We start from the raw sequence: 19,066 nt of genomic DNA on the forward strand, positions 1-19,066 counted from the left end.
CTCTGGAGGTATTCAGTAATTCAGACTTTTAAAAATGCTGTTTATAAAAAATGCTGTTTCCTTCGGCATCTTATCTGTGGTGGTGGATATACAAACATACACATGGGATAAAACTGCATAGAAATAAATACACACACACACACACAAATGAGTACAAGTATACCTGGAGAAATCTGAATAAGATCAGTGGATGTTATCAATGTCAGTACCCTGGTTGTGACGTTATACTACAGTTTTGCAAGATGTTACCATAAACTGGGTAAAGGGTACACGGGATCTCTATTATTTCTTACAACTGCATTATCTCAATAAATTTCAATTAAAAAGTGCTGCTTCAACACAGAAACTAGGATGTTGCAGGATTCAACTGGTTATTTTCTGAAGAAAACAGGAAGGAAGAGGCTGGGGAAATGAGAGAAAGAGAAGTAAAGTAGGAGAGAATATAAAACCTCACAGTGGGAGAGATTACTAAAAGAACAGTGCAATCTCTGAAAATATACGCACATATCCTGTCTTCTTCAGGTCACAGCGTCAAAGAATAAAAGGTTGTTACAGAACACCCAGTTCAACTGCATTTTAAAGTTCTGAAAAATGAGGCTCAAAAAATAATTTGCCAAATTTTAAATCTTTTAGAAAAAATAATAAGGAGACTACTTTTCCAACTTTGGCATAGGGAAGGATTGCTTAATCAAGACACATAAAGCAGTAACCATAAAGAAAGAAACCAAAAAATTTGACTACATTAAAGTTAAGAACTTCTTTATCAAAAGACATATATAAATATATGCGAAGCCACAAATTAAGTTATTTGCAAAAAATATAACCAACAAAGGATTAATCTCCTGAATATGAAAAGGACTCATAATTATAAATCAGTATGAGAAAGATAAACCAACAGAAAACAGTTAAAAGACATGAACAAGTATTTCACAGGGGAAACATAAATGGCCCAAAAACGTATGCAAAGATGTTTAACCTCATTAGTAATCAGAGAACCAACAAACTGTAAGAAGTCAATATCAAGGGCAAGTATATGAAGCAACGGGAATTCATACATTGCTAGTGGGAGTGCATACTGGTAAAACCACTTTGGAGAACAATTTAATCTCTTCTTGTAAAGTTGCACATTTCAAGAGTTATTATGTGTATTTGTTTTCCTATACATATACCTGAGTGTGTGTTTGTATATGTATATGCGTATCCTACACGCACTGGGGGGGAACCCCTTTTATAAATATACACTAAAAGACACATTTTCTGGTCATACAGAAAAAAAAAAAAACCCTGCAAATAACCTATAGGTCCATTGACAGAAGAATGGGTAAATTCTAGTATATTCCCAAAGTAAAATATTATTCAGCAGTGACAATGAATCAACTATAGCTACATAAAACCTTATGAAGAATCTTAGCAATTTAATATTGAGTAAGAAAAAAAACCAGTATACTATTTCTATAAGCTCAAGAAAACTAAATAATATATTATCTAAATTTGCATATATATGTGTTAAAACTATTTTTGAAAGCAACAGAATGATTCACAGAAATAAGGTTAATAGTTACAGGGTTGGGGGGAGGCAGGGGGATGAGATAAGAAAGGAGCACACAGGTAGAATTATATTGGTAATGGTTTAATTCTGAAGTTGGGGTGCAGGTACGTGAGTGGTCATTTTATTATTATGCATATATTTAACACGTGTCCTTCTATATACACTGAATATTACACTTGTAAAAGACAATGTATTTAAAAACGAAGTGATTTTCCTAAGGCTACAGTGCTGGTTAGTGGAGGCACCATAACAGAGAAGTTTCCAGCCCCATACCTCAAAAAACTTCCACAATGCTAGGTATATATTAGGAACAAAAGAGACATTTGTTGATGCAACATGAATTTCATGACTATGTAAAATATTAATTCCAAACATGGATTCTATAAATCCATTAGTATGTCTTTTGGTTTGATTTCATTTTGATTAAACTGCCTTCATTAGTATGTTTGATAAGTAGTATGTCTAAATTTGCACAACAATATTTTAATTACACTGCTTCACATTTCAAAACACGGATATATATTCTACTGACACTTTTCATCAAACTGGTTCTCAAATATGTACATGTGAATTGTCTTCTTATTGCCCCTACTGTGTCCTAGCAGCTGTGACTCAGCCAATCCAAGTGCTGCCTCTCTATCTACCATTGTGCAGCTAACTGTGTTCAGGAGTAGAGATGAGTAAGAGTGTCTTTGGGAATTAACGTCAGGTGGCCACTGGCAAAGACAGTGGTGCTGCTCCCCAGGAAGCCTGCCCATCATATTTCAGTACCACCAAAAATGCTCTCCTCCATTAGAGCTGTTAGCTAAGAGGTTAATATAATCAGAGTTAAGTTCATTTCTAGAACATAGTACTAACAAAGGCATGCGTCTACATTTGGTCCCCCAATCACTCAGGTCAGTGTAAAACGAAAAGTACAACCACTTTTAAAAGCCCATGAAAGTCTGTCGTTATTTCCATCCAAAGTACAGACAATTTAGTTCACACTCATTACTGTTAAAGAAGAAATGAAATTTGGGGCAGAGTATAGTCAAATGAGCAACCAAGAGATGGAGACCTCCCTCCCTTCCTCCCTCCTTACAAGAAAAAAAAAGAGAGAGATGAAGACCCAACGAGTAACAGAGATAAACAACCCAATAGAAAATAGTCAAAAATCAAGTATACTCCAATAAAAATTAATTTAAAAAAAGAAAATAGTCAAAAAATTCCACTGCTAGACTATGAAGCCTAAACATTTATATGACATTATAAAGCTGGGAGAGAACTTAAATATTGATGACCCAGGAGCCCTCGCAGTTCAAAGAGGAAACTGAGGACATACGTTACAGAGCTGAGCCTGGAATTCCTATTTCTGAACTCCCATTCACTGAATAATCTTGGACAAGCCATTTGCCCTCTTTCTGTCCATTTCTTCAGCTGTAAAATGAAGAGGCTGGACAACTAAAAGGTCTCTAAGATCTTTTACCAGTTCCAGGACTTCAATGAGCCTTACAGACCATGTAGCAGTCGAAGCCCTTCATTTTACAGATGGTAAGGCTAGCAGACTACAGTTACTTATGGTAAAGTCTCCCATTCCTGGTCTATACACACTTTAGATTTGTTCATTCATCTTCACATGATCCTAGGACATAAGTGTGATGGTTAATTTTATGTGGCATCTTGACTGTGCCACATACTGCCCAGATATTTGGTCAGACATTCTGGGTTTGTCTGTGAGGGTATTCCTGGATGAGATTAACATCTGAATTGGTAAACAGAGTAAAAAAAATTGCCCTCCATAATGTGAGTGGACCTCATTCAACCAGTTGAAGGCCTAAATAAAACAAAAAGACCGAGACTTCCCTGGTGGCGCAGTGGTTAAGAATCCGCCTGCCAATGCAGGGGACACAGGTTCAATCCCTGGTCAGGGAAGATCCCACATGCCGCGGAGCAACTAAGCCCGTGCGCCACAACTACTGAGCCTGCGCTCTAGAGCCCACGCGCCTAGAACCCGTGCTCCGCAACAAAGAAGCCACTGCAATGAGAAGCCTGCGCACTGCAACAAAGAGTAGCCCCTGCTCGACGCAACTAGAGGAAGCCCACACGCAGCAACGAGGACCCAACGCAGCCAAAAAAGGAAGGAAGGAAGAAAGGAAGAAAGGAAGGAAGAAAGAAAGGCTGACCTTCCTCGGAGTAAGAGGCAACTCCTCCTGCCTAATGGCCTTTAAGCTGGGACACTGGTTTAACTGGCCTTGGGACTTGAACTGAAGCACTGGCTCCTCCTGGGTATCAAGCCTAACGCTAGCCTTTGGACTGGAACTTACACCATCAGCTCTCCAGGTTCTCTGGCCTTCCCACTCAGACTGGAACTTCACCATTGGTCTCCTGGTCTCCAGCTTGCTGACTCCAGGTCTTGGGACTTCTCAGCCTCCATAATCATGTGAGCCAATTCCTTGTAAGCCTTGTAAGCCAATTCCCTGTAAGTTTCTTTATATGTGTATGTATGTGTGTGTGTGTGTGTGTGTGTGTGTGTAAATATGTGTATACATATATATATATATATATGAAGAAATTTATTTACATATTTACATGTAAATAATATTAACGGGGCTTCCCTGGTGGTGCAGTGGTTGAGAACACGGGTTCAAGCCCTGGTCTGGGAAGATCCCACATGCCGTGGAGCAACTAAGCCCGTGCGCCACAACTATTGAGCCTGCGCTCTAGAGCCCGCGAGCCACAACTACTGAGCCCGTGTGCCACAACTACTGAAGCCTGCATGCCTAGAGCCCCTGCTCCGCAACAAGGGAAGCCACCGCAATGAGAAGCCTGCGCACCGCTACGAAGAGTAGCCCAAGCTCGCCGCAACTAGAGAAAGCCCGCGCGCAGCAACAAAGACCCAATACAGCCAAAAATAAATAAATTAAATAAATTAATTAAAAATAAATAAATAAAAATAAATAAATAATATTAACCATTAGTAGTTGTGGCGCACGGGCTTAGTTGCTCCCGGCATGTGGGATCTTCCCGGACCAGGGCTCGAACCCATGTCCCCTGCATTGGCAGGCGGATTCTTAACCACTGCACCACCAGGGAAGTCCCTACATGTAAATAATATTAAAATAATAAATATATAGGTATTTACACACACACAAAGACCCTGTTGGTTGTTTCTTTGGAGAACCCTGACTAATAAAATAAGCAAATGTGTATAATGAACTAATGCTTATAAAGCACTTAAAACAGTGTCAGGAATTTACTACTCTGGTTTTAGCTGTTATCATAATGGTAAGAAGGCAAAGACAATTTACAACTAAAACAATTCCATAAACCTGCAGAATATCAATGGAGTCATAGATCAGTAATTCAAGGCCCTGAATGGAATAGTTATTTTTGTACACATCCTAACAGAACACAAATGCTTACACTGAAGGTAAAGCGAAAAAATAAAAAGATAAAAAAGAAAACTCATTTTGAATTTTGATCCATATAAAATAAAAAGATTATTTCCATCCTCATGTATTAAGGGCTTAAATGAGACCCTTACCACTATCATTTCTGACTACCTGGTACCCAGCAAAACTGCAATAAACTCACAAAAACAGTAACATTAAAAGTACTTACACCTCTATATAACCATTTTTTAAATTTAAAAAACAAGTATTTGTAAAATAGCTAGACTAAAAAGTTATCAAGAAGACTTACAAAATGAAACAAACACTTTAATCAGTAAATACGTCATTTCTTATTTATAGTGAAGTATTTTTATTGTATTTATTATTATTATTTTGGCCGCAGCGCAGGGCTTGTGGGATCTTAGTTCCCTGACCAGGGATTGAACCTGGGCCCTGGCAGTGAAAGCGTCGAGTCCTAACCATCGGACCACCAGGGAATTCCCGAAGTGAGTACTTTTAAAGTATAACAGCAAACTTCAAGAAAGTCAATGTTGTAAATGTGTGTACAACAGTGATGCTCATAAATATATTCATTAAGTATATCAGAGACCATTAAATACTTAAAAATATAATGAAAAAGAGATATTATATTGTATATATTCAAAACACAGCATGCTAGAGGAAATGACTTCATTTCTAAAATATGAGTAGAGATTTTTTTTTTTAACTGAACACAACAGTGATGTCTAAAGACTGGACAATTTGATCTCTCAGTCAAGCTCTCAAACTCTATGATTATAAATGGGAAATAAGATTAAAAATACAGATAGGAATCAAATTTCATTCAGTCAGCAAATATTTATTGAGCATATACTACATGTCAGGCACTGAAGCATTAGCGATAAGCAATAAGCAAAAATGGTTCTTACCTTCATGGAATTTACTACATAGGGGAAAGCTTGATACTATGTAAGTAGCAAAAAAATATAATATGCTAATGTAAAGTCAACTGTGATAAAGAATATAAAAGAAAGGTTCATAGTGCTATGAGAACCTGGGAACCTGCCATTGTCTGAGGGAAGGACACGGGACAGCTTCCTTGGGGAAGTGATAATTAAGCCGAGCCCTGAGAGATGAGTAAGAGTTCAGGCAACTGACTAAAACAGAGAAGTTTACCAGACAAGGGAAATGGTATATACAAAGGTCCTTTGGCAGATGTAAGGTAAAAAGTGAGGAAGACATTTTGCAGTAACAGAAAAATCCATCCTAAAATCCACAAAGAATCTCAAGGGATCCTGGATAGCCAAAACAATCTTGAAAAAGAACAAAGTTGGAGGCCTCATACTTTCTGACTTCAACTTATTACAAAACTATGGTAATCAAAACAGCGCAGTACTGGCATAAAGACATATAGACTTTTACTGAGTCATAAAAAGGAATGAAGTACTAACACATGCTATGACACGGATAAACCCTGAAAACATGCTAAATGAAATAAGTCAATCACAAAAGAGCACATATTGCATACAGAGTCGATTTACATGAAAGGCCCAGAATAGGCAAACCCATAGATCTGCAGATTGGTGGTTGCCAGGGGCTGAGGAGAGGGATTGGGACTAACAGCTAATAGGTACAGGGCTTCTTTTTGGGGTGATGCAAATATCCTGGAATTAGACTGTGGTGATGGTTGCACAACATAATGAATATACTAAAAACCACTTACCTGTAAACTTTAAAATGGCAAATTTTTTGTCATGTGAATTTTATCTCAATTTTAAAAAGTGAAAGAAAAAAAAGTGAGGAAGAGTGCAAGCTGACACTGGTCAGGTCTTTATCCAGAGAGTACTGGAAAGTCACTGAAGGCTTTCAGATATGAATCTGTAAAAGATCCCTCTGATGCTGTGTGGAGGACGGATTGGAGCATGCAGGAGTAGATGAGATCATCTATTGCAATGGTCCGCATAAGCGATAGTGGTAGTTTGGACTTGGATGGTGGTAGGGAAAGCAGAGAAGTGGATGGATTTGAGAGCTCTTTGAGAAACAGAACCTACTGGATTTCCTGAGATTAGATGTAGGAGATAAAGGGAAAGGGGCTATTAAGGATGACTGCTATGTTTCTAGCTTGAGCTACTGGGTAGAGGATGGTGCCATTTATTCAAAGACAGAAGACTGGAGGAGGAACAAATATGAAAGAGAAGGGATGCTGATGACTTGCACTAGAGTGGCAGTCATGATGATAAAGCAAAGTGGCATCAACAGCTTGTGGTGATGAACTGGTTATGTGGGAATAAGACACAATTCATGTTCTGGTAAGGCACAATGAAGGTCAAGTCTGAATGTCTATTAAGAGCCATGTTGTTTAGTGACAGTGAAACAGAAGTGTTACTATAAGGAATGTGCTCCTGGACAAAGGCCTGATCCCCGGCTTTTTACAATGACCACGAGTACTCAAGATAATAAACTACCGCATTGTCCCCATGTAGTAAAAGTTTCTGAAAGTGTGCACTTATTATGTAAGCAGGACAACTAAATAACCAGTCATATGATATTATATGAAACAGGGTCATGAAATATTACCCCAAATGTTTATTCCATCCCAGTTCCTGTATCGAAATCAGAAGATTGAGGACCGCCACCACTGGAATTAGGATTTCCGAAAAGAGTGTCTACTGGGAGATTCCTATAGCTATTACTGTGGAAATGAAAGCCACCTTATGTCTGCTTTCAGTGCTCCCTGTCTAAAAGTCTAAATTTCACCACAGCAAACATAAGCCATTGAAGATTAAGGTTTCTGTCTCTCTGCTACATTAAGAGTTGGAACCTAAGTCCTCTAAATTGACTGGTTCCCCTGCTCTAAGTGCCATAAGCAATAACTCGGCTTGATTGCTCAGGTAAATGCCTCCTCCTATAATGAGGTTGCCGATCCCTAGAATCCCATGAACTTCAATTCCTTGGGTTCCCTACCACCTCGTTCACATGCTACCTCCTCTACAAATCCCTCCTCCTCCACCCACTGCTTCCAGAGATTTGGTGCCCTCGTCTGAATGCCTGCGGCACTTACTGTGTGTGCCTTCAGGAAGATAGCACTGATGACCTACTGCCTTGTGAGGAGGTTGGTCCTGTGTGTGGTCTTCTGTCTCTAATAGACTGCAAGCTACTGGAGAGCAAGGCTGTGCCTTACATACCTCTATAGCAACCAAGCAGGGCAGGAGTGTTCAAAGGAAGCTTTTGATTCATATGGATGTTTCCAGAAAAGAAGCCAAAGTAAATTGTGCACTATATTATAGATCCCTCAATCCATATTACTGCAAACGACATTAATTGTGAAGCTTAAAGAACATCCCCAACTGCTTACACAACAGGTGTAACTTACAGAATCTGCTCTACCCAGCTGTAACTTGTTTGTGACAGTTCCCTCCTGGCTTCTGCTCCCTGTTGATCTGCAGGATTATTGCATCTTCCAGTAGGATTTCCTGATTTATTCTTTGTCCAAAAACATAAAAGAATTATTAATTTTCCTTTTTGATAACAGTTTTCAAAAAAAGGCTGAAACTTAAGAATAACCAGAGAGATATCTCTGGGGTTTTCCATGACCATAGAACTCAAAGAACAATCCTGAAGTAAAACAGTATTTATAAATATTTCCATAAAATTCATTCATTAGCCCAAGAATTTTGTTTTCCTGTTGGCAACTTTTCCTATATAATCATCCTTAACTAAATACTCTTCATTATGCCCGCTCTTTGGAATTATGTTACCCAAAAGGATTTTTAAAATCAGCTGCCTATGAGCTAACACCTAGCCATGTATAGAATGGGATGAATTAATGATGCAAATGAGTGTTGGGACTATGGGTAATTGGATGGAACGAAGAGGAGTGGGGGCAGTGATGAAAGTACCAAAGTCAAAAAAAATGAAAATCCACGAACTCTGTGATGCTCCAGAGAGGAAACCAGCAAGTGTTGACGCTAAACTGGCAGAAACATCAATACTTCCTGGCTCCCCCACTGGGTGCATCAATTTACCACCGGCAGGCTGCTCTTCTGCTGCAAGTGACAAATAGTGAATGCATTCAACAATATGAAAAGGAATGACCCATAATCCAGAAGCATGGTATGTGCAGCAATGAAAAAAAGGTGGTGATTGCTGGGAGTCTCAGATAGACTCAGTTCTGCTGCTTGATTAGCTTAATGACCGAGGGCAAGTCACTTCCATTCACTGAAAAATACCAGGATTTCCTAACAGCATGTAGGAAAAAGTTAACAGAGCAGGTCTGAGACTGACTGCTATTCTTTTTTTTTAAATAAATAAATAAATAAATTTATTTATTTATTTATGGCTGTGTTGGGTCTTCGTTGCTGTGCGTGGGGTTCAGTAGTTGTGGCACACGGGCTCAGTAGTTGTGGCTTGCGGGCTCTAGAGCACAGGCTCAGTAGTTGTGGCGCTCGGGCTTAGTAGCTCCGCAGCATGTGGGATCTTCCCGGACCAGGGCTTGAACCCGTGTCCCCCGCACTGGCAGGTGGATTCTTAACCACTGTGCCACCAGGTAAGTCTGTGACTGCTATTCTTAAAAAGGTCTGCTTACAAGGTTGGTACCCTTGACACAAACACAGTTGTTATCTGGGGAACTGGGTTTGTGCTAAAGGCACAATCGTTATCAAGAAAACTGCTCTGGGGGGACCTTCCTGGTGGTCCAGTGGTAAAGAATCTGCCTTCCAATGCAGGGGACACAGGTTCGATTGCTGGTCATCGGGGAACTAAGATCCCACATGCCGAGGGGCAACTAAGCCCGCGAGCCACAACTACTGAGCTTGCGCGTCTCAACGAGAGAGTCCTCGTGCCACAAACTACAGAGCCTACGCCCTCTGGAACCCATGTGCCACAACTAGAGAGAAAAAACCCGCACACCACAACTAGAGAGAAGCCCGCACACCACAAGGAAGAGGCTGCGGTGCAACAAAAGATACCGCATGCCGCAACAAAGCTCCCCCGCCCCACCGCATATTGCAACTAACACCCGACGCAGCCCCAAAAAAAAAACAACAAAAAACCTGCTGATTTTTTCAATACCGACGTGAAAAAGAGACCAGGAAAATACAGCCACCGTAATGCTTTAAGACAGCATATAATGGAGGAGTCTAAAAAAATACACAGTATCTGCTTGAACAGGGTAGTCTTCACCAATCCTCCCATATTCTATTAAATAAATATGGGGCAAAAAACTGATGACAATCTGTATTTCACAAATACATATTAACCTCCCAAATCTGGATATCCACGGTCCAACATTATCTATAAACCTCAGATAATCAAGAAGTCAGCCGAACCAGCAATCCCTCCATACACCACAGTAATTGAGGGGTTGTCTGCCAGTGTGCTGGCACAGGGCACCCTGCACCCATATCTGCAGTGCTGATTACTCATTCATCATTAAACTGCGGTAGTGTTAACATATGCTGCAGTTGTGCTAATGTTTGTTTAACAATCACCACTGATCTACCTTTATCCCAGGCCAGGAAGGTAAGTGTTAAGTGAACTGAAATAAACTTGAAAACAGCACCTACTTCACTTGTGGAAGCCTCGAACCTCACTCCGCTCAACCAGAAAATTCCTCCCAATCTCAAGAATTCCAGATGCAAAAGATTATTCCATATAAAGCACTAGATGTACAGGAAACCCCACCACCTTGAGGGGAAAAAAAAGTGTTTTTATTTTGTGTCCCATGCTTTCACCTCTTTGGGAGAACTGATCAACCAGGTTAGACAAGCAGTCAGCCTTAATGATTTTTTTCCATCACTCAACAAACCAGTATTTGAATTCACTCATGGGCTAGTTCTCTGCACATCATCCAGACACAGGGATGTTAGTTATGGTTCTCCCAGGGGCCACTGGCCATCCTTTACCTCCCAGAACCCACTGCCCAGCTGCTCATTTGGACAGTTCCATCAATATGAAAATGGCCAGCTTTACCTGCTCAAATCTCACCTCTGCTAAAAGCTCATTAAGAGCGCTGGAAACTACGTGATTTGTACGCACTCAATATTACCCACTAAAGGTTTGAATTACGAACAATAATCATAAACAGAAGGAGCAAATGGTAAACCCGTATAGAAGGTACTTAGAAGACATTCAGAGTTTTATGTTGCTTAATCAGTAAAAGCCAGATCAGGAAAAAAAAAGAAAAAACTTGTGTTCAGGTTATTTAATATTTATTTCAAGTAATAGTGATTCATTTCTAAATAGGTTTCCCACTTTACACAGGATCAGACTAACATCTATTTGCAAAAAAGCAGTTTGCCATGTATAGGTCATATTGAAGGTGTCAAATGCAACAAACTCCTTTTCATCTGAAATCCAAACAACCAGAAAACATCTGAGATTGTTCACTTTATTTCTGGTAGAAAGGCAAATGACAAGTAAGTATACAACAGTAACTAATTCACAAAAAATCAAGTTGCATGGAGCAGTCACCATGTCCTCTGAGCCGTGTATGTAATGACAATTAATCTCATGAAGACAGGGAGTTTGGCTCACCAATGTGTCCCAGGGCCTACCGCAGTGCCCAGTACATAACAGATGCTCAGTGAATATTTGTTGAATGAAATTATGCTCTTCAAGATCATAAGGTGGTGTAATCATCTAAGAGATTATACTATGGTCAGTATAGTTTTGTCGTTAGATAGACTTATTCTAATACTTTAAAAACTGGTAATCAGTATATAGTAGACCCCAATGTTTAGGTTCTGATCACGGTTCCTACGTGGGAGGTGGTCCCCACACCAACAAGCAATTCTCAGACACCAGCTGGGTGTCCCATAATTCACCTCAATTCTGACACTATCTACCCAGAGGCAGCATCAGATACCCCAGGTTAAGCACTCAATCCTACAAGACTCCCCCCTCAACCACCCGCTCCCCGCCACTTTAGATACCAGTAGCAAGTCCAGGTGATCCCCTGTGTTTCTGACCAACTGACTACAAACTGGGGGTTCCAACAACCCCCGCCTGGGGTTTCAGACACCAGTCTCAAGTCCAGGTTGTTACCTGTACTTCGGACCGACTGGCTGTAGATCAGGTTCCCACAACCTCCTCCTTTGGTTTGATTATTTTGCTAGAGAGGCTCACAAAACTCAGAGAAACATTTTACTTACTAGATTAATGGTTTATTATAAAAGGAACTGCCAAACAGAGAAGATGCATAGGGTAAGGAATGGGAAAAGGGCGCAGAGCTACCATGCCCTCTCCAGGCGCGCCACTGTCCCCCAAATCTCCACGAGTTCACCAACCTGGAAGCTCTCCAAACCCTGTCTTTTTGGGGTTTTATGGAGGCTTCATTACATAGGCATGATTGACTAACCCATTGGCCACTGGTGATTGAACTCAATCGCCAGGCCCTCTCCCTTCCCCAGAAATCAGGGGAGTGGGACTGAAAGTTCCAACCGTCTAATCAAAGGGTTGGTTCCTCTGGTAACCAGCCCCCAACTAGAGGTGCTTTTCCAATTCACCTAATTAACATAATAAAAGACACCTTTATTGCTCTCAGTGTTGGAAATTCAGAGGGTTTTAGGAGCTCTGGGCCAGAAACAAAGACCAAATATACATATATTTGTTATTATAAATCACAATATCACACCCAATTAACTAGAACTCCTCATTCTTTAATCATTCTTCATAAGGAAGAATTTACTATAAATATCACTGTCTATAACTAGAAGCTATTATTTATGTGAAACATATAAAAATTGTTCATTCAAATATTTATCAAACACCTACTATGCACCAGGCACTGTGCCAACTGTCCTTGTCCCCAGCAGCTTTCACAGTCTAGGGCAGTCTTTCTCAACTATAATTCCTCATCTCAAGATGCACGCAGAGGAGATGAGTATTACAAACAATGGATTCCCTAGGGCATTAGGGGTTGATTCTCTCCCATTGGAGAAAGACTAATGTAAGGTACCACATAAGTTAAAAAGAAATTACAATATAATATGATAATAAAAGGTTGCTTTTAGTAGGGACAAATTCACCTGTTAAACCCAGCCATGTATGAACTACCTGGTAGGAGCCAAGATGCACACAGGCCATTTGTAATGTTTGTGTAAATGCAAAAATACTGCAATACATACATTTAGATAAATTTCTAAACACAATAAAATAAACTCATCAATATTTTCCATGCTCAGCAATGTCAGGCCAAGGATTTCAGTAAAGTGAAACAGAGAGAAAAAGTCTAATTACCCTGATAATGATAATTCAAGGAGAAAACAAAAAACCTTGCTCCTAAAAAAAAAAAATTACCTGAATTTTATTAATTGCCTTCATATATTGCTTCACTAGACTGGCCTTGCCTTGGACTTGAGGCAGGAGATAGATGGGGCCCAGGCTGAGCAGCTGGAGTGTGTCCCCTGTGGACCAGATCCTCCCAGACAAAGATAATAGCGGGAGCAGAGAGGAGCTGAGCCCTGCCCAGATAATAGCGGGGGCAGAGAGGAGCTGAGCCCTGCCCAGAGAAAAGATAAAGAGACCACATATTCCTCATTCTCGGGGTCAAGAAGACCTTCCTGACTACACAGGAAGGCTCCTCGGAGGTCAAAAGGGAGGGGGCGCCACCCCATAGTAGGTGATGTCAACCTACCCATAGGCCTCTGTGCTGGAATCCATCTTGGCTAAGAGATGCACGCACACACATGGGAGGACCCTGAGATAAACCAAATACGGATGGACTCAGAACCAGGCAAAGTCACGGGACTTCCCTGGCGGTCAAGTGGTTTAGACTCACGCTTCCACTGCAGGGGGCACAGGTTTGATCCCTGGTTGGGGAACTAAGATCCCACATGCCGTGCGGTGTGGCTAAATAAATAAATAAATAAATAAAATTCCTTAAAAAAAAAAAGAATCAGGCAAAGCAAGATGATTGGCCAAAGGAAACCTGGAAGAAACGCCCCATATAAGTGATTCGAACTACCACGAGGGCACGACTCTGAGCCCTTTTTCCTCCTAATAAACACTTGTTTCACTACTTTCCGTCTCTTTTTGGGAATTCATTTCTACAAAGCCGACGGGCCAGGTCCTTGTCACTGGCCACTGGCCCTGGTGGTCTAGTGGCTAGGATTCAGCGCTCTCACTGCTGTGACCTGACTTCAATCTCTGGCAGGGGAACCGAAATCCTGCTTCAAGCCGCTGTAGGCCGAGGCCACCCGAGATCAGACTCAAAGTAATAAATTGGCTACCTATTTTGAATATTTTTGGTCTTATTTTGAATCTTCATTATACCTTATGCAGTCTAATTTCTTTCCAGTCCTGGGCCTCTTTGACAGATATAAAATTTTCTATGTGATATCATTACTATATGCTGCATGATTTATGGAACCAAAGCAGTTTAAGAGCTTCTAGAATCTGAGATATAATTTTTTTTTCCAGTATTTCAACTCAAAACTTAAGCTTTTGTATGTCAATGATCTAAAAATTCATACCCGTTTAATATCACTCTCTGACAAGCTAATTAGACCGCATCCACTTGGCCAAGCCCCCGATCTACTTTATCAAGGAATGTCTTATTTTGAATCATTAGCATGAAATAATTTACTAAGTCAAATGGGGGGAATTCTCATTGTTTAGACTCTCATTAAACCTTTAAACCCATGTGAAAATGCTATTGTAATCACTAGGAATGTTATGAAGGGTAAAAGACAAAATAACATAAAAGTCCCTGACCCTTAAGTCTTAACTAGCCCGGACTTCCAATTAAACATGCTTTTAGGGACTTCCCTGGTGCAGTGGTTAAGAATCCGCCTGCCAATGCAGGGGACACGGGTTTGAGGCCTGGTCCGGGAAGATCCCACATGCCGCGGAGCAACTAAGCCCAGCCCGTTCGCCACAACTACTGAGTCTGTGCTCTAGAGCCCGCAAGCCACAACTACTGAAGCCGGTGCGCCTACAGCCCGTGCTCCACAAGAGAAGCCACCGCAATGGGAAGCCCGCGCACCGCAACGAAGAGTAGCCCCTGCTCGCCGCAACTAGAGAAAGCCCACGCACAGCAATGAAAACCCAACGCAGCCAAAAAAAAAAAAAAAACCTTCTAAAAAAAACCACATGCTTTTAAAGGAAATAAATTGCATAGACAAAACTACTATTATTTATTTATTGTATTTATGGAGAATGGAGATGTTGACTGGGAACAGGCGGTGCTTTTATTGTACTTGTAGACATCCAACTCTTAAATCTTTTAAGACACCCCCTACATACCTAAATCCGAAAATCCTACACCAAATCCACCAATTTCTTTCTACCTCAAAACTGTCAAAAGTAAAGTCCTAATTCATCAGAAAGGAAAGAAGACAATTTTTAATGGCAAAGACGTCAAGGCCATGTCTTTAAAAAATACAATGAATCACTATTTCGTTTAGCTTGAAACTGGAGAACCTGGGGAAATAAATGGCATTTTTTAAACGATTCAGCAAACACTACTGAGCCATAGAAGTTGATACTACTTCCCATGTCAGGCTTAAAATGTAAAGCCCTGTCCTAACACTTAGTATCTAGTTTTCAGCGACCAAGAACTATAAGCAACACCCCTGTAATTTACGTCACATTCAAAGTCAATTTCACATACATACAGGTACACACACACACAAACACACAATTTTGAAAGGAATTCACAGCCCCATCTCTGAAATATAAAAGCACACAACTTAGACTACATGTACATTGCTGTGCAAGGCCAAGTCCAACCTAAATCTTTAACTGTATCCTTCTAGTGATGTAAATGGCAGTGCTCCTCAATCTCTACCAGGCTAAAGAGGAGGACAGCGTTTGGCTCACTGATTAGGGGAGCTACAATTTGCTGCCCCCCACCACCAAAAATTTTTTTTGAAGTAATTCTTTAGCAATGAGTATTTGATAGCATGTTTCACATTCAGTCCAAGGGTTTGCAGATTAATTCCTTGCCCTAGGCCTAGGGCTCAGATACAACTCCTGAGAAGCCTTCAATTTACTGCACTGGTACAAATGCTGGAGACTTAACCATAGTCCTGGCTGCGCAGGAAAATGTGAGCAGCTGGGCATTCCAGCCGAAACAATGAGGTCAAAGCTCATTTCAGTGTGAGCGTAAGTGATTCTCTGCAGAGATCTTGGACGGGGATGCAAAGTACTAGCCTCAAACCTGCAGGCTGGCACCTCAACAACTGCTGCAAATTCTACTGCATGCCCTAGCTTCCTGGGCCAGCACTGCTTCATTACTAGACTCATACAACGCAGATCACGCTAAGCAAAAAAGCACAGGGGGCTTTTAGACTGATACTTGGGTTGTTTGGTTTCAAATGATCTCAATTTTGAGCTAATGAATTTATTATGAACCAGAGACCAGTTGTTTTCCAGTATAAGAGAGCCATTGAAAAGATTATCCTTTTCCCAAATATTACAATTAGTCCTCTTTGTCACCTTTCCCTTTTTGTCACCCCCAAACAACACTCCAGGATCACAAGAATCTATGTGAAATAGAACTATGAAGTACAATGCTCTTTTACCTTCTCAGGCTAAATGTGAGAAACCAATTTTAGTCACTTGCTTTAGCAAAGCATCCAGTACAATCCAATTCTTACGGATTTCAAAATCCTGATATGCACAACCTCTATTGCTCTGTGCCACAGGTAAACCTGCTCCAATTTCATAAGACACGGCTTCTGGGTGAGGTAAACATTTAGAAAAACATTAACATAGCACAATTGTGATAATAACATTCTAAAATGGGATGTACAATTATTTCATTTAGCCAGGGTACATTTGGGAAAGTTTCAACCGCAGAAAAACATGAGAGTAAATTCATCCGACGCATGAAAAATGCTAGCAACGCTTCGATTAGGAATAATCGCAGGAAAAGAGCCAAACCGACAAGTTCTCAAACAGACATCGGAAGGGGGGTGGTGGGCGCTCACAACGCTCAACCATTTTTCCTAAGGACAGAAAAATGAAAATTTACAGACGAACCCTTTCTTTCACATCACTGGCAGAAATAAAATTCTATTCCCGCCACCTCATCTTGCAATTAAGGAAGTTGCTACAAATAGCAGCACAGAAGTAAATGGTCCCGGTTTTACTCCATTCTTAAGGTACCCTCCAGGAGTAAACAGATTACTCAAAAAAGTCAGTAGCCAGAAATCGCTTGTCCCGGTGCCAAACTCCCTCGGCAATGAAATTCCCTTTTCTGGGGATTTGGGAGGGGGTCAACGTGGACGGAGGAGTCCAGCCGCAGCTCCCTTCTCCCCTGGGTCAATGTCTGGGGTGTTCGGGGCTCGGCGAGGCTTCCGACCCGGCGCTCGGCAGCGGCGGCGCAGTCTCCTCGCGTCTCCACCTCCACCCAGCCCACCCTGACGATCACCCTCGCTTTTATTATACCCTCAAGGTGAGAGGCTTAGGCTGGGTCCCCAAAGTTTGCCCGGCCTCGGGTCAGCAGCCGGCCGAGCCCCGGGCAAGGCTGAGGCCGGCCCCAGCCTCCCACCCTTCAGCCCCCAGGTCTTTTTTGGGCCACGGTGACAGGTCTAGGTTTACCTCCATGTGCTCGTGGCAGAGGAAACAAAAGAAAGCAACGTCCCTGATAATAAAACGCCATCTTCGACTAATTGGCAAACCGAGGGGCCCCTGGGTCGGTCCCTCCACGGGTCCCTCCCCATCCAGCCCGAGGGTGGTCCCCCGTCCGAGGTAGAGTCTGTAACAGCCCCGGAAAGCTCCGGATAAATTGTCTGGGGTCGGGGGCGGGGTGGGGGGCTGCTCCGAGAGCCCTACCTGCCTTCCCACCCTGGCCGCCTGGGCAGCGTGTTTCAGTTAAAATGTAAAAACGGGTGGTGGTGGTTTCTCCCAGAAATGCAGTCATCCCCTCAGAAAATTGTTCTGAGGGACCGCGCGAAGGGGCCGGCGAGCAAGCAAACCGGCACGCGTGGAGCCGCAGGGAGTGTACTTACAAAACGGTTAAAGCTCCGGCGGAACATCGCGTCGAAGGCTGCCGGGCGCCGAGCTGGGCTCTACTGGGCTGTCTGAGAAGGTGCCGTCCACAACACACACTGCGGCGTGGGCCGGCGGCGCGAAACGGACGGCGAGGCTGGCTGCCCCGCCACCCGCCCGCCCTCCGCTGCTCTCCGCACTCCCCCCGCCCCCCGGCGCCCTCGCACCCGCGGCCCCCGCCCGCCTCACTCACCGCCCGCCCCCGCCCCGCCCGTCCCGGGGACGGCGGCCCCGCCGCTCCCGCAGCAGCCCGCGGAGAAAGCGAGCCGAGCGCGCAGGGGAGGGATGGCGGAGGAGCGCTAGGCTCCTCCTGCAGGGAGGGGGGGCGCCCCGATCTCTCCACCAGCGCCGGGCTCGGCACCCCGCCGTCTGCACTCTTCCCCGGCGCGGAGCCACAGCCCGCCCTCCCCGCGGCCAGTCCGCGTGCTTCCGCCCCGCTCGCGGCCACCGGGGACCCTCTCGAAGCGCCCCGCGCCTCACCTCGCCTCAGCCCGAAACTACTCCCCTGGCTCGGGCGGGAGCCACAGCCTGCCCTGCCCCGGCCCTAACTCGTCCGCCGCACCGCTTCGCTCGCAGCCCCTCCTCAGTCCGCGGCAGCCGCGTCGCCCGCCCGGCGCTTCGTCTCGCACCCGGGCTGGGGAGCCACGGTGCAGCCTGCCGGCCCGCCCCGAACCCGCCAGGCAGCCGGGCTCCCCGCTTCCCGGCGGGGCGGAGCCGGGGTCTGCGCGAGGAGCCGGGACCGGCAGGGCGCTGTGGAGACCCCAGCGCGGGCGGGGCGGAGCGGGGCGGGGCGCGGGCGGGGGGATTAGTTATGAAAGCCACCCCCTCCTCATCTGGAAAGGCGCGGGTCTCCCCACTACCCTCGCTTCGCTCCGCTCCCACCTACGCGGCTTTCCCTCCTCTGGTTCTTTCTCTCGTCCTGTCTCCCCACCTAAACCGTCTCACTTCCACTTTCTCTATTAGGTTGTAAAGTCAGGCTTTGTGTCGTTGCTGCTGTGCAGCGGGGCGGGATTTCCCTGACAACCCCCCCTTCCCCAAACCCTTCCCTCTCGTCCCCTCCCCCTCGCTTCTCCCAGAGCAGCCTGGGAGTTGTAGTCCCGCCGCGCCCCTATTCCGCCTAGTACTGCGGGCTGGGAGCTCCCCTACACGC

General features: G+C 43.6%; 1 protein-coding gene across 2 annotated transcripts in view; it reads right to left on the reverse strand.

Moving 5' to 3' along the window:
• The window catches only part of ATP11C (ATPase phospholipid transporting 11C), a 164,755-nt gene extending 146,755 nt beyond the window's left edge, over nucleotides 1-18,000 (reverse strand). For both annotated transcript variants that reach the window (XM_061179541.1, XM_061179540.1), the window contains exon 1: nucleotides 17,877-18,000. In XM_061179541.1, the coding sequence (XP_061035524.1) occupies nucleotides 17,877-17,903 (27 nt within the window). In that variant the 5' untranslated portion in view covers nucleotides 17,904-18,000. The remainder of the gene's footprint in view (nucleotides 1-17,876) is intronic.
• Nucleotides 18,001-19,066: the final 1,066 nt, after the last annotated feature.

This window comes from Eubalaena glacialis, chromosome X (genome assembly GCF_028564815.1).
Source record: "Eubalaena glacialis isolate mEubGla1 chromosome X, mEubGla1.1.hap2.+ XY, whole genome shotgun sequence".
Taxonomy (NCBI): Eukaryota; Metazoa; Chordata; class Mammalia; order Artiodactyla; family Balaenidae; genus Eubalaena; species Eubalaena glacialis.